The sequence below is a fragment of the Bombyx mori genome, chromosome 27, assembly GCF_030269925.1.
Source record: "Bombyx mori chromosome 27, ASM3026992v2".
Classification (NCBI taxonomy): Eukaryota; Metazoa; Arthropoda; class Insecta; order Lepidoptera; family Bombycidae; genus Bombyx; species Bombyx mori.
The window spans coordinates 4,323,325-4,350,520 of record NC_085133.1 but is presented as its reverse complement, the minus strand read 5'-3'; the positions used below and the strand labels follow the sequence as shown (position 1 = coordinate 4,350,520).

At 39.4% G+C, this 27,196-nt stretch overlaps 1 protein-coding gene across 3 annotated transcripts; it reads right to left on the bottom strand.

The window, feature by feature from the left end:
- Nucleotides 1-164: 164 nt before the first annotated feature.
- On the bottom strand, nt 165-27,196 carry LOC101742737 (growth/differentiation factor 8). 3 transcript variants are annotated; one of them, XM_021348400.3, is made up of 4 exons: nt 26,941-27,137; nt 10,119-10,221; nt 9,272-9,687; nt 165-3,646 (listed from the first exon to the last, which is right to left on the bottom strand). In XM_021348400.3, the coding sequence occupies exons 2-4, from the start codon at nt 10,123-10,125 to the stop codon at nt 3,263-3,265; spliced, it is 807 nt and encodes a 268-aa protein (XP_021204075.1). In that variant the 5' UTR covers nt 10,126-10,221; nt 26,941-27,137; the 3' UTR covers nt 165-3,262. The 3 variants fall into 3 exon arrangements, with proteins under 3 accessions (XP_021204075.1, XP_062532449.1, XP_062532450.1); XM_062676465.1 differs by lacking the exon at nt 10,119-10,221 and having other exon boundaries at nt 27,073-27,196; XM_062676466.1 differs by lacking the exon at nt 10,119-10,221 and having other exon boundaries at nt 26,988-27,113.

Here is a 27,196-nt window from a genome sequence, read left to right as displayed (position 1 = left end):
ATAGGCAGGGTGGTGGTACCTACCCGCGCGGACTCACAAGAGGTCCTACCACCAGTCGTTTAGCACCATGTTAGAGCCGCGCGAGCTCACCTACTCGCCCGGTGAATCTAGTATGACCCCTCGAGGTCACTAGGACAGGTAGGAAAAAAACAATACGACAAAAATCATTTCACAGACATATATTTCCAGACAAAAAAGATTTTACACCCACAAAATATATGTACGTAGAATTATTCTTTGCTTCTTAATTGACACTGTTTTTTTTTAATATTTGTTAAACATTACGTAAACACAGTTCGCCTAAATATAAAATATGGTTGTATAAAAAACACTTTCCAAATTTTGTAAACCGAAACTCTGGGAGATCTTTTTTTTATAAGGCACGTTTTTCGCGCCACACTGAGATCTGCATAATATATTTTTTGGAATTCTACGCCTTTAAAAAAATTTACAAAAAAAAAAAAAACTTATAATATCTACGCAAAAACAGGCAACCGGACGTCATTAGAAAAAGAACCACGTGAAAATTAGCTGTAAAAGGTTAGTTAAAGCAAAACTTACATTCGGTCACTATTATTGTGAAATTTTAACTATTATATTTCAAAAGCTACAACAATTGCGTGTTCGATTTGACATCGCGAGATGGAAGCTTATTTCGCACCCTTAGAATTAAAGTGGCTTAACTAGAAACTTTAAGAAAATGAGTTACATACATTGACATACTGACTTCCAGACATGTATTGTAGAAGCTTATAAAATTAAGTTTTTGAAAATTCAAAATTAAATTTAAATTTTAGCCGAGAAAAGAGCAATGTGTACTTTCCGTCTCGTTGAAATTAAGCGCATACTTTAAACTTTCAGGTATGCGCTTTAAGGCTTAAAGTATTAAAATCGAAACTGTACAAATTACAATTCTCTAATTACATTTTTGGCGTTTACCAAAAAAACAAGAATTTCGGATTAAGGCAATTCAGTTTTAAAGGTGCAATTTGGTTAAAGCGACATTAAAGGAGAACCATTCAAAATTTTAAATTTAATAGAAAGAATATGGTAACACAAAAACTTCTTCAGCTATTTGATCGAAGTAACTTAATTAATATTCGATTAAAACATTGAACTGTTGATGCTAATACCAAATAAAACGGACCTTAAATTACAAAGATAAATGTCGCACGTAAGTGAAATGCCGCTTGAACCCCCTGGATATAAGTATTAACTTTAAGAAGTTTCGTTTTCATCGTCAATGGATAGACAGAGATAGAGAATATGCTCTATTGCAAACTAAAACAAAAAATATTAAGCAAAATGTTGCTTAAACCCAATAGTCGTTTACCTATTGACATATAAACAAACTTCAGAGGTGTCAAGGGACACCCGGATGGAACGAAGTTCCTTTCGATTAATTAGTGAAGGAATTGTAATTTTTTTTTTAAGTTATAATAATAAATTACGGCATTATGAAGAAGAAAAAAACAATACTATGAACTAAATTACTATTGTAGAAACGCTATCTCGAGAAACTGTACTCATTACGCGGACCAATCGGATACGAGCAATGTCACGCGATAAGCGCCTACACGTTGATTGGTCAGAATGACGGATCTAAAAAGTGTCGTGACAACTTTTCGTAAGAATTTTTTCCGTTTAGCCCCCTTTCACAACGCGCGATAAGGAACTTCGTTCCAAAACTTTATGTGGGTTCAATAGTTGTTTCGTCACCGGCACCAAAATACGTCACGATTAATAGATACTTCCAGCCTACATAGTATTAGTTTGTATGAAAAATAAAACACGTCCGGTTCCCTGTTACGCCAAAATAATACGTCTAAAAATTATGGGTAGGTACTTCATTAACATCTTTTAAAATCGTCGTATTTTAAGCACTACCCGCTAAAACCTATTCCGAGAAGATTTTTTTTTTTAAAACGTAAAACATATAATTTTGAGCGAGATCCAAAGTGTAATGAAATTTGACAAGTACATAAGACATCGATTTACGTAAAGCTAAAATTATAAGCTAAAGTGAATGTGAAAATTTAATGATAGCATACTAAGAACATAGGTAATAATAAAAACAAAATGCGACAATACAGGACACGTAATGCAATAATAAATTGAAAGTTGTCATAGTTCGATCAGCCATTTTGGACCATAGAGAAAAATAAAACGTTTTTAATGGACACGCTAATCCGAAGTGACTTCATGCTTTTATCTCCGTTATTCCGTAAGTAATTGTTATTAAATTGATTGCTTTTAAAACAAAAAAAAAAAACAAAAAAACATTTAGATAACCAATAAAATTGTTACTTCGATAATTTGCTTCTTCGTTTTTATTAGTAATTAAAAATAAGTCTTAAAGTATAGAGCTTAAGACTTAAAGAAAAAATAAATGCCATTACTGAGTATCGAAGTGGTTCTTAGTACATTTGCGTTAAAAAAAGATAAACTATCATACTCTGAACTTTTGTAGCTATCTTCAACAGATGTTAAGAGGTCATTTCGTTATAAAATAAGTTCAAGTATATTGATTTAATTCTATTAACTGATACGATTTGTTTTAGAAAATTAAAAATAAATAATGATTATAATGTATCAATTAACACAACTAATGAGAGTTCGAAGAAAAACTACTAAAAAAAAAAATCGATTTAAAAATATTACTATTATTATTTTTCGATTAAAAAGGGAAAGGCATGCGAAATTTAATGAATAAAACGACAGTATCATTTAAACTAAAACGTAGACACAAACCAGAAATAAATTTTCAATAATAAGTTTTTTTCACTCTCGCCACACTCAACACATACGGTTTACCAGTCTTCAACAGAATTTATCACAAAGATATAAACACTACACTTGGCCACGAGTGCTTGACATACTAAAAAGTAATATGGTAATATAAAATTGATGTAGAAAAAAATGGAACGCGCGTATCTGTTCTATTGACGTATTGTTGAAATATCAGAAAATTAATCATTTAATTCCCCTAAATTTTTGATTGTCAGACGCCATATTGTATTTATTTCTATTTCACTGTCACAACTAAGACAAGTATAGAAAGAAAGAGAGACAAGAACTAACTAAAACTCCAGGGACAGTTCGATGAAAAGGAAAGAAAATACACAGATTTCACCGTTAAGAATTTCAATTAAAACCATTAACTAGCGTACTGGAAACGAATCGAATTTAAAAAAAAATACGTTAAAATTTATTAAGATGTTAATAATGGATTGAACACTCGAAGCCAGTACAAAACCCTCAGCTATGAGCAACCACAGCTCTCGACAACCATGCCGGGGATCGTCCCATATATTATGTTGGAGTTGTGGTCGAAATACAACATCGAGATGCTGGTCATCCGCCTCGGCGCGCAACACGGGCCCACGCTGCCCTGGGGCGAGGATAGATGTATCAGATGCGTGTGAGGGTACTTCTGCAGGAAGCTGTACGGACATTCCCCGCTGCAATAGTTAGCGTTGTAAAATTTCGGAGCTATTATCCAATCCCAGCCGAACTCTTCGAAGTTCACGACGAGGGGATAGCGGCAGCAGCGGACTTCCTTGGTGCTCTCCGTGCAGTCCATGACGACGGTACGCCGTGTGCGCTTATGCGTGTTGTCCTTGAGACTTACTTCTATATATGGCATCTGAAAGAATAAGGTAAAATTTGAGTATATATGGCATCTTTTTTTTTATTGCTTAGATGGATGGACGAGCTCACAGCCAACCTGGTGTTAAGTGGTTACTGGAGCCCATAGACATCTACAACGTAAATGCGCCACCCACCTTGAGATATAAGTTCTAAGGTCTCAGTATAGTTACAGCGGCTGCCCCACCCTTCAAACCGCAACGCATTACTGCTTCACGGCAGAAATAGGCAAGGCGGTGGTACCTACCCGTGCGGACTCACAAGAGGTCCTACGACCAGTAAAAAATCTGAAAGAATAAGGTAAAATTTGAGTGTTTCCTTTGCATTTGTTAGACACGCTTCATACAAACACGAAGAGAGGAAATTAAATTTTAAACGTCACAGCAGCAGACATCTTAAAAAAGATCAGCATATAAATAAATAAATAAATAACAAACGAACGAAGAAAATCAAAAATGTGTATTTTTATTATTATTTTAAACGAATAAAACACTTTTGGCCTCGCTATTACTATCTGGTTTTCGTTTCTAGAAAAATATAGGTACAATTTAGGCCTATGAAATCAAAGGCAGCTAAACGCCTTAATGTCGTAAAATGGATTAACAATGGCCCTATCTTGTTTAGTTAGTTGAACACGCTTTAGTGTTTTCATATTATGACAAATGCAGCTAATTCTCTAACAAATTCAGTTCAAATATTTAATTTTTACCCTGTACTAAGTACTAATAAACGAAGTTTTATCATTTAAAACTCAGATTATTAGTAATATTCTCATTCTTTATAAATCTGCTTTAAAATAAAGAATATCATAGCTATCCGAACAAAGTTATTTCAGTTTCTCAAACCGGGAGTGTTGCTAACACTGGCCCTAGCAAGAGCAGTACTATTATGGATCGGGAGGATCCGTAATGACCTTTTTAGGGCCGATTTTTGTAGTTTATCTGAATATTTGACAGACTTGGATTTAGCTGCCTTTGATTCTATAGGCCTCAATTACCGTTGGTGGACTAGGTTCTGTATTACGACATAAGCTAATCGATAACATGGAGAATACATACGACTATGAAAAACTTTACGCCAGATTGTACGTATTAAAAAACGTATGGTACGATAGAATATGGAATCGTCGTGGCCTAAAGGATAAGACGTCCGGTGCATTCGTATGAAGCGATGTACCGGTGTTCGAATCCCGCAGGCGGGTACCAATTGTTCTAATAAAATACGTAGTCAACAAATGTTCACGATTGACTTCCACGGTGAAGGAATAACATCGTGTAATAAAAATCAAACACGCAAAATTATAATTTGCGTAATCACTGGTGGTAGGACGTCTTGGGAGTCCGCACGGGTAGGTACCACCACCCCGCCTATTTTTCCGCCGTGAAGCTGTAATGCGTTTCGGTTCGAAGGGTGGGGTAACCGTCGTAACTATACTGAGACCTTAGAACTTATATTTCGAGGTGGGTGGCGCATTTACGTTGTAGATGCCTATGGGCTCCAGTAACCACTTAACATCAGATGGGCTGTGAGCTCGTCCATCCATCCAAGCAATAAAAAATAAATAAAAAAAAACCGTTATATAACTATTTGATATACCTATTTTACAAAATACGTGTGATAGTTCAAGGTATGTACGGTTGAGGAGCAATTGATTTTTGTCAAGTTTTATTTGCTACGTCATGTTGCTACATACGATGAGCAGAGGTCACGGCATAATAAAAATAGCTTTTGTGCCGCGTTTTTTTTTTTGTTGTAATTATTTCATATTTACATAAATTATATATTCAGTTCTAAGTCACCATGGAGACTGTAAAGTAATGGAAACGAAAAAGAAATTAGTAAATTATGTAATGACAATAACATAAAAGACGACACGAAGCCGTATGTGTAGTTTTAATTAAGTAAAATTAAGTAGTTTTTGTACCGAATGTTCCATGGGGAGGGCTCTGAGGAATTGTTTGAGATGATACCATCATCTCGTTTTTACTATCGCACCGCTCGCCACCAGAGTAGAGTTCATCCATATTACCTGGAGCCACAGCGTTCATCCACAGTGCGTTAACAGAGATCGTTTTTGCCACGTACCATCCGGCTTTAGAATGAGCTCCCCTCCACGATGTTTCCCGAGCACTATGACATATCCTTCTTCAAACGAGGCTTGTGGAGAGCACTTAACGCTGGCATTGCTGAAGTCCATGGGCGACGGTAACCACTCACCATTAGGTGGGCCGTATGCTCGTCTGCCTACAAGGACAATAAAAAAAATGTCTACAGCTCGCGTAGGTGATCTAAAGAGAATACTATAGATCTCACGGCCATCGTCGTCATTACATCGTCACATTAGGAGTACCAACACGCAGCCCAGGCTAGAAGGCCCAATCAATTGCATCAATTCATCAGTTGTCTTACGAGAGAGAGACAGAGATAGCGCGAAAATTTCATAAACAAAATGAACACGTAACGTTTTAAGTAGTAAGCATGGTTTGAAAAACAAATTTGGATGTACCTTATATCCCGACTGGACGTTTTCTTTAAATCACTACATAGTATAAAACAAAGTCGCTTTCTCTGTCCCTTTATCTGTCTGTCCCTATGTATGCTTAAATCTTTAAAACTACGCAACGGATTTTGATGCGGTTTTTTTAATAGATAGAGTGATTGAAGAGGAAGGTTTATATTTATAATAACATCCATTAAATAGTGGAGAAATCAATAATAATTTACAGTTTCCGAAGCGAAGCGAGGGCGGGTCGCTAGTACTAACATAAAATGGTAATGGTAATTGTAATATTAGTTTGTTCGTAAAGTTTTTATGTAATGAAACAACAAAAATAAAATCATTATCCATCTTGTAATATAAATAAACGTTATGTGATTTGACAAGTTCCGGGTCGAATGTTAAAAAAAAATGTTTAAAAAAAATTTAATGTTGGCTGATAAAAAAAAAAAGAAATTTTTAATGAGAATAAATATAATATGTGCGTGTTCGGGTTAATAACGCGCAGTACTCAAATAGAGATACAATTAAAATTGAAAATGCTGTGTTTTTTGTTTTAATGACATTGCACACCCTAGACCACTATAACACGGTATATGGGTTTGATTCAAAGTGCAAAGCTATAACTTTTGAACTTGTTCGTTTGTGGGTTTTCGGTACACATAACACAGGAGAAAATTTTAGATTAATGCCATTCAATCATACTTGAGCACTAGTAAATAAAGGACAATGCCCAAAAGTGGGCCAACTTTATGTCAAAACTATTTGTACTTGAAAAACTATGCCTTATTTTTTTACGTTGTTTAGTTTATGTATCAACATTTCTTTAAAACTGGAATTGTTTTACAAAAAAATAAATTACTTATTTGTTAACATCCCAAAACTTAGTGCCATAGTTTTTAAATTCGCCAATAGGCAAAGGGCTTAGCCCATACAGCCTTATAGTAAACCTATATGCTGCCAAACGAAAGAGTTGTTTGTGACTTGAACAACAAATTAAAAAAAAATAACTAATGGTTATAATTCACAGACTTTTTAGTTTATTTTTGTTCAATTCAATATTTATATATTGTAATAATAATTATTACTTAAAACCATGATTTATTTTAATATTTTTAGATATTAATGATTCCAATAGTAAAAATCTCAATGGCCTACCATTACTCTATTCTTATTATATGTGATCAGAGAGTTTTGGCAGCAACCCGAGTGAAGCGTCACTTGAAGTTTTATTTTAATGTTTTTTTAATAGTTTATTATTATATAATATATAAATTGGGTTTTGTGTATTAAACGTCAATAATCGGTGTTCACGATTATTGAGGCATTGGAATAAAACTGTGGCTAACATAGCAGTGACTGTTTTTTTTTTTCAAGATAAAACGTCTGCGGAAATTCATGCTCACTCCCTCGGATACACCGGCTTTTTATTGACATAAAAAATATAACTACGACAGACTAGGCTGTATAGGCTACGCTCTTTGCCTGCTTATTGGCGAATTTAAAAACAACAATCAATCGTAAACATTTGTAGAGTACGAAATTACCGGACGTAGTCGTCGTGGCCTAACGGATAAGACGTCCGGTGCATTCGTGTTGAGCGATGCACCGATGTTCGAATCTCAGGCGGGTACCAATTTTTCTAATGAAATACGTACTCAACAAATGTTCACGATTGACTTCCACGGTGAAGGAATAACATCGTGTAATAAAAATCAAACCCGCAAAATTATAATTTGCGTAATTACTGGTGGTAGGACCTCTTGTGAGTCCGCGCGGGTAGGTACCACCACCTCGCCTATTTCTGCCGTCAAGCAGTAATGCGTTTCGGTTTGAAGGGTGGGGCAGCCGTCGTTACTATACTTGAGACCTTAGAACTTGTATCTCAAGGTGGGTGGCGCATTTACGTTGTGGATGTCTATGGGCTCCAGTAACCACTTAACACCAGGTGGGCTGTGAGCTCGTCCACCCATGTAAGCAATAAAAAAAAAAAGCAATGTGGAAAATAACATCTTATATCAACTTCAATATATTTTTTCAGTGCATAACACGAATTTTTTGTTCGTCGCACATATTTCTGCGTCGTAATTATCTTGATAACAAAATGGATTGACCCAGTTTTTATTGAAATGATAAGGTGATCTTTGTCGCTTATTGTAAAAAATACTTTTTTGACAACTCCTCATTTCTGGTTCTGATAATGTCAGTATGTAAATCATTACATGTTACTACGCAGCGAATGTGTAGTTTATAATGTGTACAATTATATTTACGTAGACACATTAATTTTAATTGTATAATACTGTATAATGTAATAATGTATTGTATTTTTACTGGTGGTACGACCTCTTGTGTGTCCGCACGGCTAGGTACCACCGCCCTGCCTATTTCTGCCGTGAGGCAGTAATGGGTTTCGTTTTGAAGGATGGGGCAGCCGTTGTAACTATACTGAGACCTTAGAACTCATATTTCGAGGTGGGGCATTTACGTTGTAAATGTCCATGGGCTCCAGTAACCACTTAACACCAGGTGGGCTGTGAGCTCGTCCACACATCTAAGCATTAAGAAAAAAATAAAAAAAAAAAAGATTTTTAATTTTTTTTTTTTTAATTAACACTATATAGAAATAGATTGCCACTGATGGCGTTGTCTACGACACAAGCCACCAGTGGTTAGGACTACAGAGTGAGAAACCTCCTCACAATGCGTGCAGTATCGAGGATAACTGTTTTCTGTATTAACACAGAGAACATTCTTGAGCGATACGCAGAAAGGTTGGTTTCTCCCTCCGTAGCCTCATAGTACGCTCGCTTATATGAGTCGTCTATTATCAAAGGTGGCAATCTGTGCATTTGGACAAAAAAATGTTATTGATATGTCAATACAGATTTATTTGAATATAATCGTCTTCTTCAAAGAATACGGTTCAAAACCTGCTTTAAATAAAGGTTAATACTTAACCTGTTATTTATCTAAGATGTCGTTCAGAAGAGTTTTGTGACTGCCAATGGAAATACAAAGTCAATAATTCGTTTTTCTGATTTACCAATAATTGTCCAAAAGTCACATTGCCGGCTTTGATAATAGTCGACTCATATATTGTATTATTATTATTAATGAACTCACCAATGCATGATTTGATTCCGAGCTCGGATGTGGTACGACTAGTCCAATCCGATCGCTCGAGTCTTGTACTCTCGCAACTATAGCTAAACTCTCCCTGGGCAGCCTACAGAACTCCTCCACCATCGTCGTCACGTTCACTTTCAACCACTTCCCTAATTTCAAATCTCTTCTTGTCATCGTAACCGAATTTTCAGAGTACAGTACCGACGCCTTCCCACCCTGACTGTTTCGCGTCACCCTGCTCACTTGAAGGTTTAGCGTGAACAACTCTTCGGGGTCGAAGGTGGTGTTTCTGTTGTCTAGCTCCTGGACGTGAAGGTTTAGGACCGCCTCGTCGAGTTCGTTCTGTAAGACCTTGTTGCTGAGGCGGAAGTCTATGACCTTCAGGCCCTTGAATACGCTATGCCGCATTATGTCTGTGGACACAACAAAATCGAAATAAGCAGATGGAACTTTGTAAAAAAAAATTGTATAGACATACACATTTCTCTAAGAAAACAATTCGTTCGTATAGGGAATTACGGTGAATGCATACAAAAAAAAATAATCGAAATCCTGAAAAATGAAAACTACATTTTTCAAATGTAATCTTAAACTTTTTTCGTCACGGCTCTACAAAATCTCTACAAATACATTAACTGTACACAATACTATCAAATTCGTTTCACGTCACATTCGCATTCAAAAATCTCACACTTCGGTCATTTCATAGATTATGGACGCAACAGAGCCGCCACTCTGAACGCCATAAGCCTGAAATGCCCAAACATACGTCACCGCACAGAGTTTGTGAACGTTAAAAATTTGATAGCACTGCTTTGTTTATTTTAGCCAGCATTTATACTACGTAGCATCTCTCTTAGGTCTTGGATGCAAGAATAAAATTCATGAATTTGGAATGTATTTAGTTTCTTCTGTGTGTGCAGATCCCATTGTATACGCCAAAGTATCTGTAACAAAAGAAAGGAGATTTTTAATCACAGAAAAACAAGAGAAGTTTAAATTAATAAATATATAGTTCGGTTTTCGGGAGTCCTAGATTCAGTTAAAACTATTTTTTAATCTTGCGAATACTTTAGTAGAACGTTATCACGTAACATGAAAGATCCCACAGACACAGCCCACTGAGCTTCTCGCCGGATCTTCTCAGTGGGTCGCGTTTCCGATCCGGTGGTAGATTCTGCGAAGCACTGCTCTTGCTAGTGCTAGCAGTGTCGACAGGCTTGAGCCCCGTGAGCTCGCCTACTACTTCGGTGAATCTAGAATAACCCCTCGAGATTACTAGAATAGGGAGGTCTAAAAAAAAGTGAGAGTAATTTACTATAAGGTTACTTTAGCTTTTAGATTAAGGTTTGATATAAGTAAACCATCAAAACCTATTGACAGAGGCGTTGGCGCAGTAGATAGGGCCCCTGACTGTAGGGCTGCGGGTCGTAACTTCGATTACCCCTACAGACAAACAGTTTGCTCTTCATTGACTGGATAATATCTATATAAGTATAATAATATATTCCAGTTCCGATGGTACATGGAATTCTAGTTTCTGAGATCAATCACACTTACACATTCATCCATTTCGATAAAATATTGTTTATAAACTTTAACAAATAACCGTCTGGGTTAACTTTTTATCTTAAATATTGTTTTTCAATTTTGATATAAAATAAATTTCCTTGGAAAAATCCGCACTAAAAGCTGAGAATTATTACTAAATCGGCGGCCGTCAGAACTTGATCGCAAACTTAATGCTATAAACATTCTACCATAGAATTATTATAATTAATACAAAATATAGAAACCAAATAGTATTTCACATAGTAAAACTGTAATGTATTAATAATATTCACCCAAACAAACTTAAGTACAAAGATTTTTAAAGTACACTTTTACACCGGTTTGAAAATAATTCATTTAATAATAATGTGGTATAATATTACAAGGTATATTGGAATTCAAAGAATCGTTAAGCAATAGAACGAACATTATTAAGTACAAACAATCATTATTATTATACAATTGTTATTATATCAAGAAAAATATTAAAACATTTAGACGTTAACTTAGTTATAGAAGTCTGGTTCTAGAGAAGTTCATAATTTTTGAGGAAGCACAACTCCAGACACGGAACTCCCCCGATGCGTCAAGTGCTTAGGCGATCACGCCACGGCCCTATGCACTCGCGATCAAAAAACCGCGACAGAACCGCCTAGCTGCGTCCTGTGTCGAACACAGGGTCACCCCGCAAATTACCGCGGATGCCCCCGAGCCCCGAAAATAAATCGCCGCGTCGCCCGCCAAAACCGCCTCCGAGCTTCCGGCCCAGACATCAAAGCCTCGGCACCCTCTGTGTCGCAGGCTAAGCCAGCGTTCGTTCCGGCGCCGGTGCCCAGTGTCTCGGCCTGGGCGAAACCGCTGCCGTACATGAACACGGCTACAACTCCCTCCTCCGCGATTCGTCCCGCCCCCGCGACTCGTCCCTCTCCCGCGACTTGCCCTCCGACCGCGTCCGACAATCTCGCTTTAGCGATCGACTTCTTTCAGTCGATCAACTTTGAGCGCGTTAACGCTTTGGGCGACGCCATTCGCTCTGCCTCCACTGCACAACACTTTATCGCCGTTGTGCAAGAATACGCCGACGTATACGCGTCATTAAATACGTACGTCCTCCCCTCACTCCGCCGGTAATCAATGGCGTATATAAGTAGAATAAAGCCCCTATCCGTAACGATAGGATTTTTTAACGCTTACGGTCTCGCAAATCAGCGTGATCAGGTTTCTGACTTTTTGCGTGACCATCAAATTGATATCTTTTTAGTGCAGGAGACCCTACTTAAGCCCGCGCGCCGTGACCCTAAAATCGCGAACTATAACATGGTCAGGAACGACAGGCTCTCTGCTCGTGGTGGTGGTACCGTCATTTACTATAGAAGAGCCCTGCATTGCGTCCCGCTCGATCCTCCCGCGCTCGCTAATATCGAAGCATCAGTGTGCCGAATCTCACTGACGGGACACGCGCCGATCGTTATCGCGTCCGTTTATCTTCCACCGGATAAGATCGTTCTAAGCAGTGATATCGAGGCGCTGCTCGGCATGGGGAGCTCTGTCATTCTGGCGGGCGACCTAAATTGTAAACACATTAGGTGGAACTCACACACCACAACCCCGAATGGCAGGCGGCTTGACGCGTTAGTCGATAATCTCGCCTTCGATATCGTCGCTCCGCTAATCCCGACTCACTACCCGCTAAATATCGCGCATCGCCCGGATATACTCGACATAGCGTTATTAAAAAACGTAACTCTGCGCTTACACTCGATCGAAGTAGTTTCAGAGTTAGATTCAGACCACCGTCCCGTCGTTATGAAGCTCGGTCGCGCTCCCGATTCCGTTCCCGTCACGAGGACTGTGGTGGATTGGCACACGCTGGGCATCAGCCTGGCTGAATCTGATCCACCATCGCTACCGTTTAGCCCGGACTCTACCCCGTCTCCTAAGGATACCGCTGAAGCCATAGACATCTTAACGTCACACATCACCTCGACATTAGATAGGTCATCGAAACAAGTTGTAGCGGAGGACTTCCTTCACCGCTTCAAATTGTCCGACGATATTAGGGAACTCCTTAGAGCTAAGAACGCCTCGATACGCGCCTACGACAGGTATCCTACCGCGGAAAATCGTATTCGAATGCGTGCCCTACAACGCGACGTAAAGTCTCGCATCGCCGAAGTCCGAGATGCCAGATGGTCTGATTTCTTAGAAGGACTCGCGCCCTCCCAAAGGTCTTACTACCGCTTAGCTCGTACTCTCAAATCGGATACGGTAGTAACTATGCCCCCCCTCGTAGGCCCCTCAGGCCGACTCACGGCGTTCGATGATGACGAAAAAGCAGAGCTGCTGGCCGATACATTGCAAACCCAGTGCACGCCCAGCACTCAATCCGTGGACCCTGTTCATGTAGAATTAGTAGACAGTGAGGTAGAACGCAGAGCCTCCTTGCCACCCTCTGATGTGTTACCACCCGTCACCCCGATGGAAGTTAAAGACTTGATCAAAGACCTACGTCCTCGCAAGGCTCCCGGTTCCGACGGTATATCCAACCGCGTTATTAAACTTCTACCCGTCCAACTCATCGTGATGTTGGCATCTATTTTCAATGCCGCTATGGCGAACTGTATCTTTCCCGCGGTGTGGAAAGAAGCGGACGTTATCGGCATACATAAACCCGGTAAACCAAAAAATCATCCGACGAGCTACCGCCCGATTAGCCTCCTCATGTCTCTAGGCAAACTGTATGAGCGTCTGCTCTACAAACGCCTCAGAGACTTCGTCTCATCCAAGGGCATTCTCATCGATGAACAATTCGGATTCCGTACAAATCACTCATGCGTTCAACAGGTGCACCGCCTCACGGAGCACATTCTTGTGGGGCTTAATCGACCAAAACCGTTATACACGGGAGCTCTCTTCTTCGACGTCGCAAAAGCGTTCGACAAAGTCTGGCACAACGGTTTGATTTTCAAACTATTCAACATGGGTGTGCCGGATAGTCTCGTGCTCATCATAGGGGACTTCTTGTCGAACCGCTCTTTTCGATATCGAGTCGAGGGAACCCGCTCCTCCCCACGACCTCTCACAGCTGGAGTCCCGCAAGGCTCTGTCCTCTCACCCCTCCTATTTAGCTTATTCGTTAACGATATTCCCCGGTCGCCGCCGACCCATTTAGCTTTATTCGCCGACGACACGACTGTTTACTATTCCAGTAGAAACAAGTCCCTAATCGCGAAGAAGCTTCAGAGCGCAGCCCTAGCCCTAGGACAGTGGTTCCGAAAATGGCGCATAGACATCAACCCAGCGAAAAGTACTGCGGTGCTCTTTCAGAGGGGAAGCTCCACACGGATTTCCTCCCGTATTAGGAGGAGGAATCTCACACCCCCGATTACTCTCTTTAGTCAATCCATACCCTGGGCCAGGAAGGTCAAGTACCTGGGCGTTACCCTGGATGCATCGATGACATTCCGCCCGCATATAAAATCAGTCCGTGACCGTGCCGCGTTTATTCTCGGTAGACTCTACCCCATGATTTGTAAGCGGAGTAAAATGTCCCTTCGGAACAAGGTGACACTTTACAAAACTTGCATAAGGCCCGTCATGACTTACGCTAGTGTGGTGTTCGCTCACGCGGCCCGCACGCACATAGACACCCTTCAATCTCTACAATCCCGCTTTTGCAGGTTAGCCGTCGGAGCTCCGTGGTTCGTGAGGAACGTTGACCTACACGACGACCTGGGCCTCGAATCTATACAGAAATACATGAAGTCAGCGTCGGAACGGTACTTCGATAAGGCTATGCGTCATGATAATCGCCTTATCGTAGCCGCCGCTGACTACTCCCCGAATCCTGATCATGCAGGAGCCAGTCACCGTCGACGCCCTAGACACGTCCTTACGGATCCATCAGATCCAATAACCTTCGCACTAGACGCCTTCAGCTCTAGGAGCAGGCTTAGGGACCTCGGTAACCGTACTCGTCGAACTCGACAAAGAGTTCGCCGTGCAACCTAACCCATGAATCAGCTCGCTGAGTTTCTCGCCGGATCTTCTCAGCGGGTCGCGATTCCGATCCGGTAGTAGATTCATTCGCGAAGCAGCTGCTCTTGAGCTGTTAGGTCTCCTTCGGAGGCGCTCGGATAGCTGTTAGCAAATCCCACCCCTCCTGGCCGAGCCTTTGCTCGCCCACCTGTCCTGGTGAAACTGGAAAGGCCTCCGGGCCACCAGTAATCCTTCAATCATAAAAAAAAAAAACACGGAACTGGGATAATTGAGGCTCTTGAACATGAGTGAAGAAACTCAATGAATAGAGTAACAAATAATAGTTAAAAAAAAAAAAAAAAACGCTTTTATAGAAGAAAATCCAACTAAAAAATAGAAAACAAATTTTAATAAATTTGAATTAAAAAGGGAGCCACCTCGTGTGCCGTGGTTTTCCGCATGTAGGTTGAGTAAAAGAGGGCTGATCCTCTGTATGAGGATTCGTTCTGGACATGTTCCCTTGGGTGCATTTAGGTTTCTAATGCGATTACAAGACAGTCCCAACTGTGCCACGTGCCACAATGTAAAGGAGGATCTCTACCACCGCCTAATGGAATGTGTCCAGAACGAACCGGAAAGAGCAGAACTGCTGCAAAATACGGGTCTTTCTAGGTATGAATTGTTCTTTTTTTTGCATAATATTTTTGTATCAGGTTTTAAATGTGATTATAGTGATAGAGTTATGAGTTTTTTAGTTTGTTCTTTCTTGAAAGATGTAAATTAAGCGATATGGTTATTTTAAGTGTTTTTGTTTAAGTTTTATGTTTCACTGTGTTTAAATATGTTATTTTTTTGTTTTGTTTATATAATAGCCGACTTAACCTAATAGGTGTATGGCTCTAATAAAGAATAAAAAAAAAAAAAAAAAAAGTGTAACAAAAAATGATTTTTTTGTAAAAAAATCCATGATACCAAAACCGGCCAGATACAAATACAATAGCCAAAGAGATTTTATCACAAGTTCATACATACTATAATGCGTAAAAAAATTTTTCCCCAACCTATTACATACGTCTGAAGCTAATAAGAGCGTATTAAAAAAATAAAAGCGTATTAATGAACAACAATTTACAAACGTCATACTCTACAATCCAAAACTTCTGCACTAATAAATAATTTAGGAAGGAAGGAAGGAAAATAAATTGGATTTCAGTGAAATCATCAACGATTTTTCGGCGAAAGAAGCTCGGAAGGAATTTTACTGTTAACGAACAGATCGTTAACACAAAAAAATAATTTTAGATACATAATTCTTGTCTCCGATTATATTTATGTATATTTGTTAAATACTAAGAGAATCTACGTGGCTTCACAATAAATTATTTATTGGAAAACTCGACTGAAAAAAATTGTTAATTTTATTTGGAAAATTATTTGGGGCCAAGGGGCCTCCGCTCCTCTGTTGACCCGAGGCCTCCGGACCTCTAAATCCAGCGCTGAATAAATAGGCACTAGGAAGAAAGACGATAATTTAAAAACGATGCGATAAGGCAAGGTGCAGCCGGCCTTAGAAGTCTTAGAATGAGTCGGTTGGACGAGATACGCTCTGCCTTAAACACTTGAGATCACAATATCATCCACGCAGCCGAGGATACTAAACTGGCACAAGATAGTCCAAGTGATTCAGTGAAACCACGACCCTCTGTATTGAGGATTATCGACGAAAAGAGGGATATATTTTTACTAATAAAACTTAAATTTTTAACTTCAAAAAAGGAGGAGGTTCTCAATTCGACTGTATGTTTTTTTTTAATGTTAGTTACCTCATAACTTTTGATTGGGTGAATCGATTTTGATGATTCTTTCTTTATTAGAAAGCTGACACTACCCGTGTGGTTCCATTTCAATTTAGTCCAGTTCTGATAATGGTATTCATGAGAAAACCATATAAGTCTTAAATTTGCATTAAGTGCGTGCGTGACAAATAGATGAATAACTCAATAACTCAATATCACACCAACCGATTTCGATGATTATTGTTTTTAGTGTATATCAATTTGTTTTGGAATATCTTTTTTTTTTTACTATTTGTAGTCGGTTTTTGTTAAAGCACGTCTATTTACCATCTATCTATTTATCAATTAAATTAAATCCCCTAACCAAATCGACATAATTTTATGACAATACCATTATTAAACAATATTTACAAATATAACACTGACCTACAACTGATCGTGAACTGTGCGCGATCTGTGTCTGTCATCAGAGAACAAGGTTCGTTCAATAAAAACAATTCGCTGAATACTTTCGGAGGTAGGTATGTTTTTAAAATTTCGCATCCGAACAGTGAGCACGTTCAGGGTTATCGTGATTAAGCCGAAGTATTATTGGATTTGTGAAATTGGAATTCGTTTAGAATCGAATGCAGTATGGTTTTACGTTTTAAGATTTAGACACTTCGTCTTATTCTTTTTTTTTATTATTGCTTAGACCTGACGTTAAGTGGTTACTGGAGCCCATAGACATCTACAACGTAAATGCGCCACCCACCTTGAGATATAAGTTGCAAGGTCTCAAGTATAGCTACAACGGCTGCCCCACCCTTCAAACCGAAACGCATTACTGCTTCACGGCAGAAACAGGCAGGGTGATGGTACCTACCCGTGCGGACTCACAAGAGGTCCTACCACCAGTGAAAAAGATAAAATCTAGATAAAAGATAGAATAATAAAATAAATAGATTTAACGATTGATTCTGTAATGGAATGTTTAATTAGGCTAAGACAACATCTAAGTAAATCGCAATGAGGGACAACACAATTTAAGTCCGGTTTCAATGTAAAACAAAAGCACGAGACAAAAACTAAAGTCTGATTAAGTTGTTGAATATCAAAGATTAGTTGATTGCAATTTGCGTTTAGGAGTCTAAGCGGAATATAAAAAAAACGGGGGTACGTACCGAGTCACGTCGAGCATCTGAACGACGTCCAGATAAAAAGTTAGCGATCGCCCGGAGGTGTTAAAGAAATATCTAAAAATAAAGAGTTCGTTCATCCAGTTAAGAAGGTCGCCACTGCCCACTTGCGCGGAACATACCACACTTTTCTACACGATAAATCTGCGGAATACCTCAATGTTTGCCTTCGCATTTGACAGGCGATCGTAAATCTGTCTTCGGCTGTTTGGAATCAAGCTAAATTTGTTGTTAAATACCAGATGCCGGTTTCCATCGAAAATAATTATTTTGTTAATTTTTTTTTTCTTTCTTCATAATAATTCAACTCGAATTACGTACGTTGGAAGATGAATCTAAACGTTTCAGAAATAATTGGCGCCGTTGCTAACAGGATTCTTATAAATTTGCATCGCCGACCTACGTAAGTACGTAATGATGCGGCCGTGAATTGTATCCTGCGGGCTTACACTAGCATAATGACTCAGAGACGGGATTCTCTGGTTAGATCGAGCACTGAAAGTGGTAAAAAAAAATGACACTCAAAATTTTACAGACATCCTAAAGTATTTCGTTCCATTTACAGAATTATCGGCGTAATCGTCACGAGCGATGCGTATGTGATCATAGCTTGAGAAATGGGGTTGAAATCTCAGCTGTTAGTAGCTGTTAAAGACAATAGTTATTATTTTTTCTTTTTTTTATTGCCCTTGTCGGCAGACGAGCATACGGCCCACCTGATGGTGAGTGGTTACCGTCGCCCATGGACTTCAGCAATGCCGGGGGCAGAGCCAAGCCGCTGCCTACCGCTTAATACTCTCCACAAGCCTCGTTTGAAGAAGGACATGTCGCTCGGGAAACACCGTGGGGGGGAGCTCATTCCATAACCGGATGGTACGTGGAAAAAAAGATCTCTGGAAACGCACTGTGGATGACCGTAGTGGCTCCAGGTAGTATGGATGAACTCTACTCCGGTGGCGGGCGGTGCGGTAGTAAAAACGAGATGCCGGTATCATCTCGAACAATTCCTTAGAGCACTCCCCATGGAACATACGGTACAAAATACAGAGGGAACCGAAGTCCCTCCGCAGACCCAGAGGTTCCAAACGATCCGTGAGAATGGGATTATCGACAATCCGAACGGCCCTCCTCTGTATGGAGTCAAATGGAAGAATTATAGGCAATGCTTAATAATCTTGCAAATTTATGAATTCTGTTGGTTTCATTTTCACTCCACGACTATTCTTTCGTCGCGGAGAATTATGCCTGCTTATGATTACTTCTTCGTTAAATCAAAATAAAAGAATAATAGTACTTTGAAGCTAAGTTTTTACCATAAAATTGCTTCGATCTAAATATCGTTCCATACACGAAATAAAGCCATGTGTTGTTAATATTCACACGTCACCTGTCAGACGTGATGGACAATGAAAAACCCAACCGTCCAAGTGTCAAAAACAGATGAACCAAGTTACACCGGATGAATTGCGAACGGATTGTTCAACACATGTAGTTTGAGTAAACGGATAGTTCGGAAACCAGCTTCAAAAACAAAGAAAAGTAGTATTGCAGGCTATTTCTTGCCAAAAAAAACAAAGTAATAAAAAAAACGTTAATTATTGGCTTATTAAATCAATTAAACAAATATATTTGCCATGCTTTTAAACGTATTCAAACTCATAACAAACTCCAGTTTTTTCTTTTGTTATTTTAACGACACGCGAATCTGAACTAAATATATAAATACCTACATCTACATATATAAATACCCTAACTAATCAAACAAATTTGCATTCAAGCAAACATATATCAGAAAGCGAATTAATAACAACGCGATAAAAGTTTTCCTATCTAGGGTTTAACGAAACCGTCACCCTATCTCTGTTCGACTTGTCAACCGTCGATATTCGTGTAAGTATGTACTACAAGTCTTTTCTTCTTCGAGTAGGGTGGCAAACCTCAAACGAAGTATGCATGACGAGGGGCATGTGGGACCGTCAATGTGTGCAGATGTTGTGGGAGGGCCGCGGGCCCAAGGATGTTTTAGGGTCTTACCCACCAAACGACTCTTGCACTCTTTCACCCAACGTCGACATTCTGACCCTGATCAGAACCCGGGCTAAGATCCGACAGTAGCAGGGTTCTCGCGGTCAACACTACAACCAGACTCGTGGCGTCACCCCGAGAACGCCCGATGAATGACACCAGTCTCCGTGGTATAGCGACCCGTCGGGGCGCCCGGGCGGTGGCGTTGGTGTCTCGGGATACCCCGCTGGTTCAGAAACAGCTTGCCGGATTGGAACTTGATACACAACCGACCGGGTTGCTCTTCCACAGTACGTTCTGCGACGACAACGACGACTGCATACATTTCCGATCCTGCGGACAGAATGGAAAGCAGTCGACGTCGCCCCAAACACGTCATTTCGGATCCTCCCGATCCACTAACGGTGCTTTTAGGTACCTCAAGCACCGGTCATCGTTCTCGTCGAACCCGTCGCTGACAACGAAGGACTCGACGAGTAAATTAACCCCCAGACACAGCCCACTGAGTTTCTCGCCGGCCTCACTCTTCTCAGTGGGTCGCGTTTCCGATCCGGTGGTAGATTCTGCGAAGCACGGCTCTTGCTAAGGTTTTTGCTAGCAACGTCGTCAGGTTTGAGCCCCGTGAGCTCACCTACTAGTTAAGGTTACACTGAAATAGCCTGTCAAGGCTCTCAGGTTAGGTAGGAAAAAAAAGACGACTGCAACGTGTCGTTCCATCCTCGTGGTGCCAGCGCGCTAGAGTAAGGGTAGAATGCGGTGCAGCTTCGACACCCCCAGGTGGCCCCGTAATCATCACCGGGAAGAAGCTGCCTCATGGCAGGATCCGGAGTCCAGAACGCCTACTCTGGCCTCGGTTCGGCGGTGCCGAGAGGGGCAGAAGAACCGTTCCGCTTCTATTCCGCCGCAACCTTCTGCGATATGGTAGACTCGCAAAAGTCGAGACTCATCGCCTGCCAATACTCGTCGCTGCTTTGCGAAACGGGGTAGTATGGGATCGTGTATTCCGCTGTGTGCTCAACGCAGTAGTGGCAGTCCGGCTTCGGCTCCTTCTGGGCGACAAGGTGCTTCCGAAGCAACTGTGTCCCGTAAACACCTACGTCGCCCGGAAGGTGAGACGCCCTCGGTCGGGACTGAAGATATGGGTTAAGTATCCTTGTGGGCTTGAGCCGCTGGATCATCGAGTGAACTGAATTTAATCAATGACCCCCTGTAATAATCCAAACGGCAGTCGGTGTGCAGCGGTGATTGCGGTCCCCAACTATCGGAACGGTATGTATTTATTATATTAAAGATTTTTGCACACACATAATACGACTTGAATGTGGTACTTATGTGGGATTAAATGTATCGTGCTGGTGTGACGCTAAGGCATTCTATCGGCTCTGCCGTATCGAGCAAATAGAAAAGGGATAGCCCAATAGATCATGAAGTAGAAACAGAGAATTGTGAGTTGTTGGGCGGATATATGAGACGTGATTAGTTTAAGAAAACAGAGGAATAAATAATACTTTTAAAAAAAATCTATTGAAATTGATTTGCACAACACCTTCCGTTACAGTTATGTATGCATGTGTACATACATATATCCGTTGCTAACAAAATACATCTAAAGCAGAATTAATATCACCATCTAAAATTCAAACTTAAACATATGCAAAGACATTATAAAATTCATGAATAGTTTTATAAAACGTACTATAAATAATCTAATACACAAAGATACAAGACTCAAAGGTTAAATTATTCTTATCCAATTTTTTTTACATCACGTCTCAATAAATTCTTTATGTACCGAACTTCATGACCTACGGCATCTGTATTCAGTTTGTATAGGTCTACAAGCGGTTAGACCGACAGAATTAAATTAAAATGAGTTAGCCGCACGATGACATCATATTCACCAAAAAACGTTGCTTGCAAGAGCTATTGTATAAAAACACGAACCAAATTATTATGACATTTTTATTTTTTATTTAGCTTAGTGTCAGAAATTATACTACGTACATATGTTTTTTTTGGTGTCTGTTTGAATAGCGCTCGTCCACATCAAAGTATCCCTACCCGGTAATTAATAAAAGTAGTATCTGATTACCGATTTAGCGAGATAGTTTTCACATGGCTGTGAACCGTTTTTGTTGTCGCCTCAGATTAGGAGAATCTAAAGATTCTATGTCTATCTAAAGATCACTCACTGAAGGCCGTCAAACTCCTTCTGACAGATCTCATACTTCAGACAAGAACGCATTGAATGACAGTACCTTTTTCCTACCTATACTGATAGCCTTGAGAGGCTATTTCAGCTTCTCCTTGACGTGTAGGTGAGCTCATGGGCTCAAACCGGGAGTGTTGCTAACACTGGCCCTAGCAAGAGCAGTGCTTCGCAGAAATTACCACCGGATCGGAAACGCGACCCACTGAGAAGATCCGGCGAGAAACTCAGTGGGCTGGTAGTAACAATGCGAGCTCGCAATGCCGGCTTACTATCGCATTTAGCTGATATAGTTAGAGATCTACTCACTCTCCACTGAATAACTTAGTCGTTTTTACAATATCCACAGGAATAAATGGGATGGTGTCATTCTAGGTAGATTGACAGACCGTCTTGCACAAGGAAACGGCTCTAGGCGTTTGGTCCATCGGGATTATCCAATATCTCCAGACTTTTATTGGTTGTTGATTGTCTTTTTGCTTATTCTTCGCATACTTTTTAATTGTTACTTGAGTCGTCTATTATCAAAGGTGGCAATCTGTGCATTTGGACAAAAAAATGTTATTGATATGTCAATACAGATTGATTTGAATATAATCGTCTCCTTCAAAGAATACGGTTCAAAACCTGCATTAAATAAAGGTTAATACTTAACCTGTTATTTATCTAATATGTCGTTCAGAAGAGTTTTGTGATTGCCAATGGAATACAAATTCAATAATTCGTTTTTCTGATTTACCAATAATTGTCCAAAAGTCACATTGCCGGCTTTGATAATAGTCGACTCACTTTAACAGTTCAGTCGTGATAGATGAAGTTACGTTATCAAGACTAACTATGCTATTATCAAATACAAGAGAAGCGAAAGAGTGTTTTTTCGGAACAAATTTGTGGATTGGAGAAGATCGCAAATTTAAACCCGTAAGGATACCATGTGTTTCTTCGTCTGTAATTTAAGTCTTCTAGAAGCTTCTGTCTTGTGAAGCGTCCCTATTATCCTCAATCTTGTGCGTTGCATAAATAAATAAATGGATTTACTTAATCATCAATAGTTTGGTGATTAAGTATTGGCATACTTTGAGGACGTACCAAACTCTAATCTATCCATTTGGGCCGGAAAGCAATCACGCTCTACAATTTGATTCTTCTGTCGAATTCCAAAAGCGCTGCGTTTTACATCAACAGACTATTTTAAATATAACACAAATATATATTTTAATATGTATTATATGTATATTAATTAATTAAATAAATGTAATACGAGAACGTTTAATTGCGTTTAAGGAACAAGTATATAAGTTATCGACGTATTCGAGAATTGATTCATTACGTAAAAGTTTGACATCAAACCCGATAATGTTTTGTAATTAGTGATTTTGAATTCTGCAAATGATAATTCGTAATTAATGGATATCTTTTTACGCACTTCCTTGTTTGTAATTCTTATTCCTCTATAACATCTGATACTTATTATTTCTCACTTCAAAAAGAACCACCGGTAGTATATTTGAATATGCTTTTTTTATCAGCTTGACCTGTATCTATCTACCTATTTATGTAACGGAACATTTCAAAGTTCAACATTACAACATTTCAAATTTTCGTTGACTTCAACAAGTCTGTTTAACTGGAAATTTTCCACACACCGAACTGGGCTGATGATAAAACAGTTAGCTTTATTATTTTTTCTCGGTATCGTCAGTACTGTAAAAAGGGGAGAGATGATTTGGTTGGTTTAGTTTCGTTTGCTATCACAGTGTGGGTTTTTTTAAGTTTCTTGACGGAGAGCCTCGATCGGGACACGCTATATTCGATATGGTATTATATCGTACACATGTGAACAAACTCAGAACCCGCCTAGTTTTATCAGAGCCCATAGCCATCAAAACGCATATATCGCCGAGATATGAAACACTCAATCTTAATGTGCCCTGTTCTACCCTTAATCTAATGGCTTTTGCCCTTGTAGGCAGACTAGCATAGGGCCGACCTGATGGCGAGTAGTTACCGTTGCCCATGGACGTCAGCAATGTCATGCGCAGAGCCAAGACGTTACCAACCGTTAAGTACTCTCCACAAGCTTTGTTTAAAGAAGGACATGTCAGAACGCTCGGGAAATACCGTGGAGGGGAGCTCATTTTAAAGCCGGTGGTACGTGGCAAAAATACCTTTGGAAACATACTGTGGATGACCGCAGTGGCTCCAGGTAGTATGGATGAACTCTACTCCGGTAGCGGGCGGTGCGATGGTAAAAACGAGATAGTTAAATAATCGTGGACAAAGACGGTCACCTGGCCTTAAATTGGGATGGCCTTTACTATGAGATTCAGAGATCGGTATTATACTACATTTAAATATATAAGTAAAGTACTTGTAGCAGCTGTGGTTTATGCCGTAAGAGTCACATGTACTTCGTTTGGTATTCAATTTAACGTAAGCAAATCGGGACGGCTCTCAGTTTTGAGCCCCGTGAGCTCACCTACTACCCCGTTGACGCTGATATGGTCTCTCAAGATCATCAGCTTAGGTAGGGAAAAAAAACCGCACGTCTCTTGTAGCGATAAAATCACGCTTTTCGTGTGTGCTTTTTTTTATTGCTTAGTACGGTGGACGAGTTTACAGCCCGCCTGGTGTTAAGTGGTTACTGGAGCCCATAGACATCTACGACGTAAATGCGCCACCCACCTTGAGATATGAGTTCTAAGGTCTCAGTATAGTTACAACGGCTGCCCCGCCCTTCAAATCGAAACGTATTACTGCTTCACGGCCGAAATAGGCAGCGTGGTGGTGGTGCGCGGATTCACAAGAGATCCTACCACCAGTTTGTGCTTGTTGGTCTCCGGTCAGACAAATTTGCACTTCGATTTTTACTTATTATGCGTTGATATTAAAGGCGCACTGAAATTTGTTTACTGCGAGTTAGGTCACGAAATAAAAAAATCGAATTGGTTTTATTAGAGTAAGCGTTAGGCTGCGGCTTGATTGTCCCTCTGGCGTTGCTGATGTCCGTGAGCCACTTAATATTAAATGCTTTGTTCCTGTCATCGTAGACTGATAAAAAGAACTCAAGGGAAAGAATTTAGTGCCTTTTGCTTTAGTGGTTATTTATAGGAGAGAACATTGTTTATTTAATATCAAATTGTATGTTAATCAACAAATCTTTAAGTCTGTCACTACCCTAGATTAGGGACATAGGGTCGGATGTCCCCTAAATTCAACTTTTCATTAATATAAATGAACTATGACCCGGTGCCGGGAGGGGTATTGTAGAAATTGAGTTTATGTGATCAACTCATGTAATTATTCAGAGCAATCCCCTTCGAATACACATTTGGGAACGTGCTTATGATTCTTGAATTTTTGCCTATGGGATACTGTAAGAATTCGTTAATGAAATAGATATTGTAACAAGATCATATAATATGTATATTATTTGAGTATAACTATATATATCGACGCTTGAAAGGCAAATGTGACTAAGCGACAATAACTGCTTCATACATAAATGATAGGCAATAACCATATTCGATGCGCAAAAAAAAAATATTTCTAGGTCTATTAAAATCATTTCAATCCACTAGCTAGATTCTATTACAGCTAGATTCGTTAAAATAATTTTTGTTTTCAGGTATTTCAACTTTAAATTAGTCTACTGTAAAGTTCACGCATTGTCGCTTAGTCACGTTTGCCTTTCAAGCGTCGATATAATCTCTATTAAAGGTTTTTTTTTCGTTGCTTTTTTTATTGCTTATACCCCATGGTATAGGTTTATTTGAAACGTATCAAATACATTATCTATGAACAAAAATGACGTTAGATTATTGAAGAGTCTTAATATCCCTTTTTTTACGTTTTAATGTAGTCTATGTTTTTTTTTAGTTGTGTGGACGAGCTCACAGTCCACCTGGCGTTAAGTGGTTAGCGGAGCCCATATACATCTACAACGTAAATGCCGTCCACCTTGAGATAAGAGTTCTCAAGGTCTCAGTTTTTACAGTACAACGGGTGCCTTACCCTTCAAACCGAAACGCATTACTGCTTCACGGCAGAAACAGGCAGGTTGGACTATCCATGCGGACTGACAAGACGTCCTACCACCAGTAAAGATTTTATTCAAGATTTTTAATGTTTTCTTAAGATATCATGCTCATAAAAGCGTTCATTTGCGAACAGATTATGAAAATTCGGTACGGTACGGTATTTCCTCTTTACTGGTGGTTTACAGGACCTTATTACTGGTGGTAGGACCTCATGTGAGTCCGCACGGGTAGGTACCACCGCCCCGCCCATTTCTGCCGTGAAGCGGTAATGCGTTTCGATTTGAAGGGTGGGGCAGCCGTTGTAACTACACTGAGACTTTAGAACTTATATCTCAAGGTGTGTGGCGCATTCTGAGCAATAAAAAAAATATGATTTCGGAAAAACATACTTAGTTTTTTGTGTTATAAATGTTTTAATATACATAGTATTGTATATGCAGTGTGTTCCGATAAGACAAGTATTTGTAAAAAAACCCGGGTTTTTTATTTTAGTTATTCAACTTAACTTAATTAAAATTTATACGTACATAATGTATAATGATTCTACAAATAATTTGGACATTCGATATTAAATTAATATTTATTAAATCGGTCTCTTATTGAAATCGATCACTTAAATAATCAATTCATTAAATATTATTTAACGGACATTTTGTTTTTATTGTTAATTAGCGCTGTAAATACAGTCATGCAAATGCGTGTTTAATATAAAAAAAAGGACTTGAGATATCTAACACATTAGTCAAAAAAAAATATTCATTCATATTTTAATCTATACATTTGACTTCTGTATCCAAAAAGTTAAAAATTAAAAAATACAGATTGCAATATTTGGGAAACAATTGAATAATATGCATTTGAAAGAAAAGAAAAAAAAAGTAATACCTACCGAAATTGAAAAGGGCGCGCAATTCAAAAATAGAATGTGAGACCAACTTATAATTCACAATGCACGATAGGTAATCGAAAACTTTTCGATAACATTCCATTATTAAATTATTATTTTTTTTAATTCCCATACGCGGCAAATATTTTCGAATTTGACGCGCGCGCGCGCCATAACCGCTAGAATTGGACTGGCCAAAGAAGACAAGCTGAACATGAAAAAGCGTGGGATATGATTGAATCATACATTCGCATTGTAT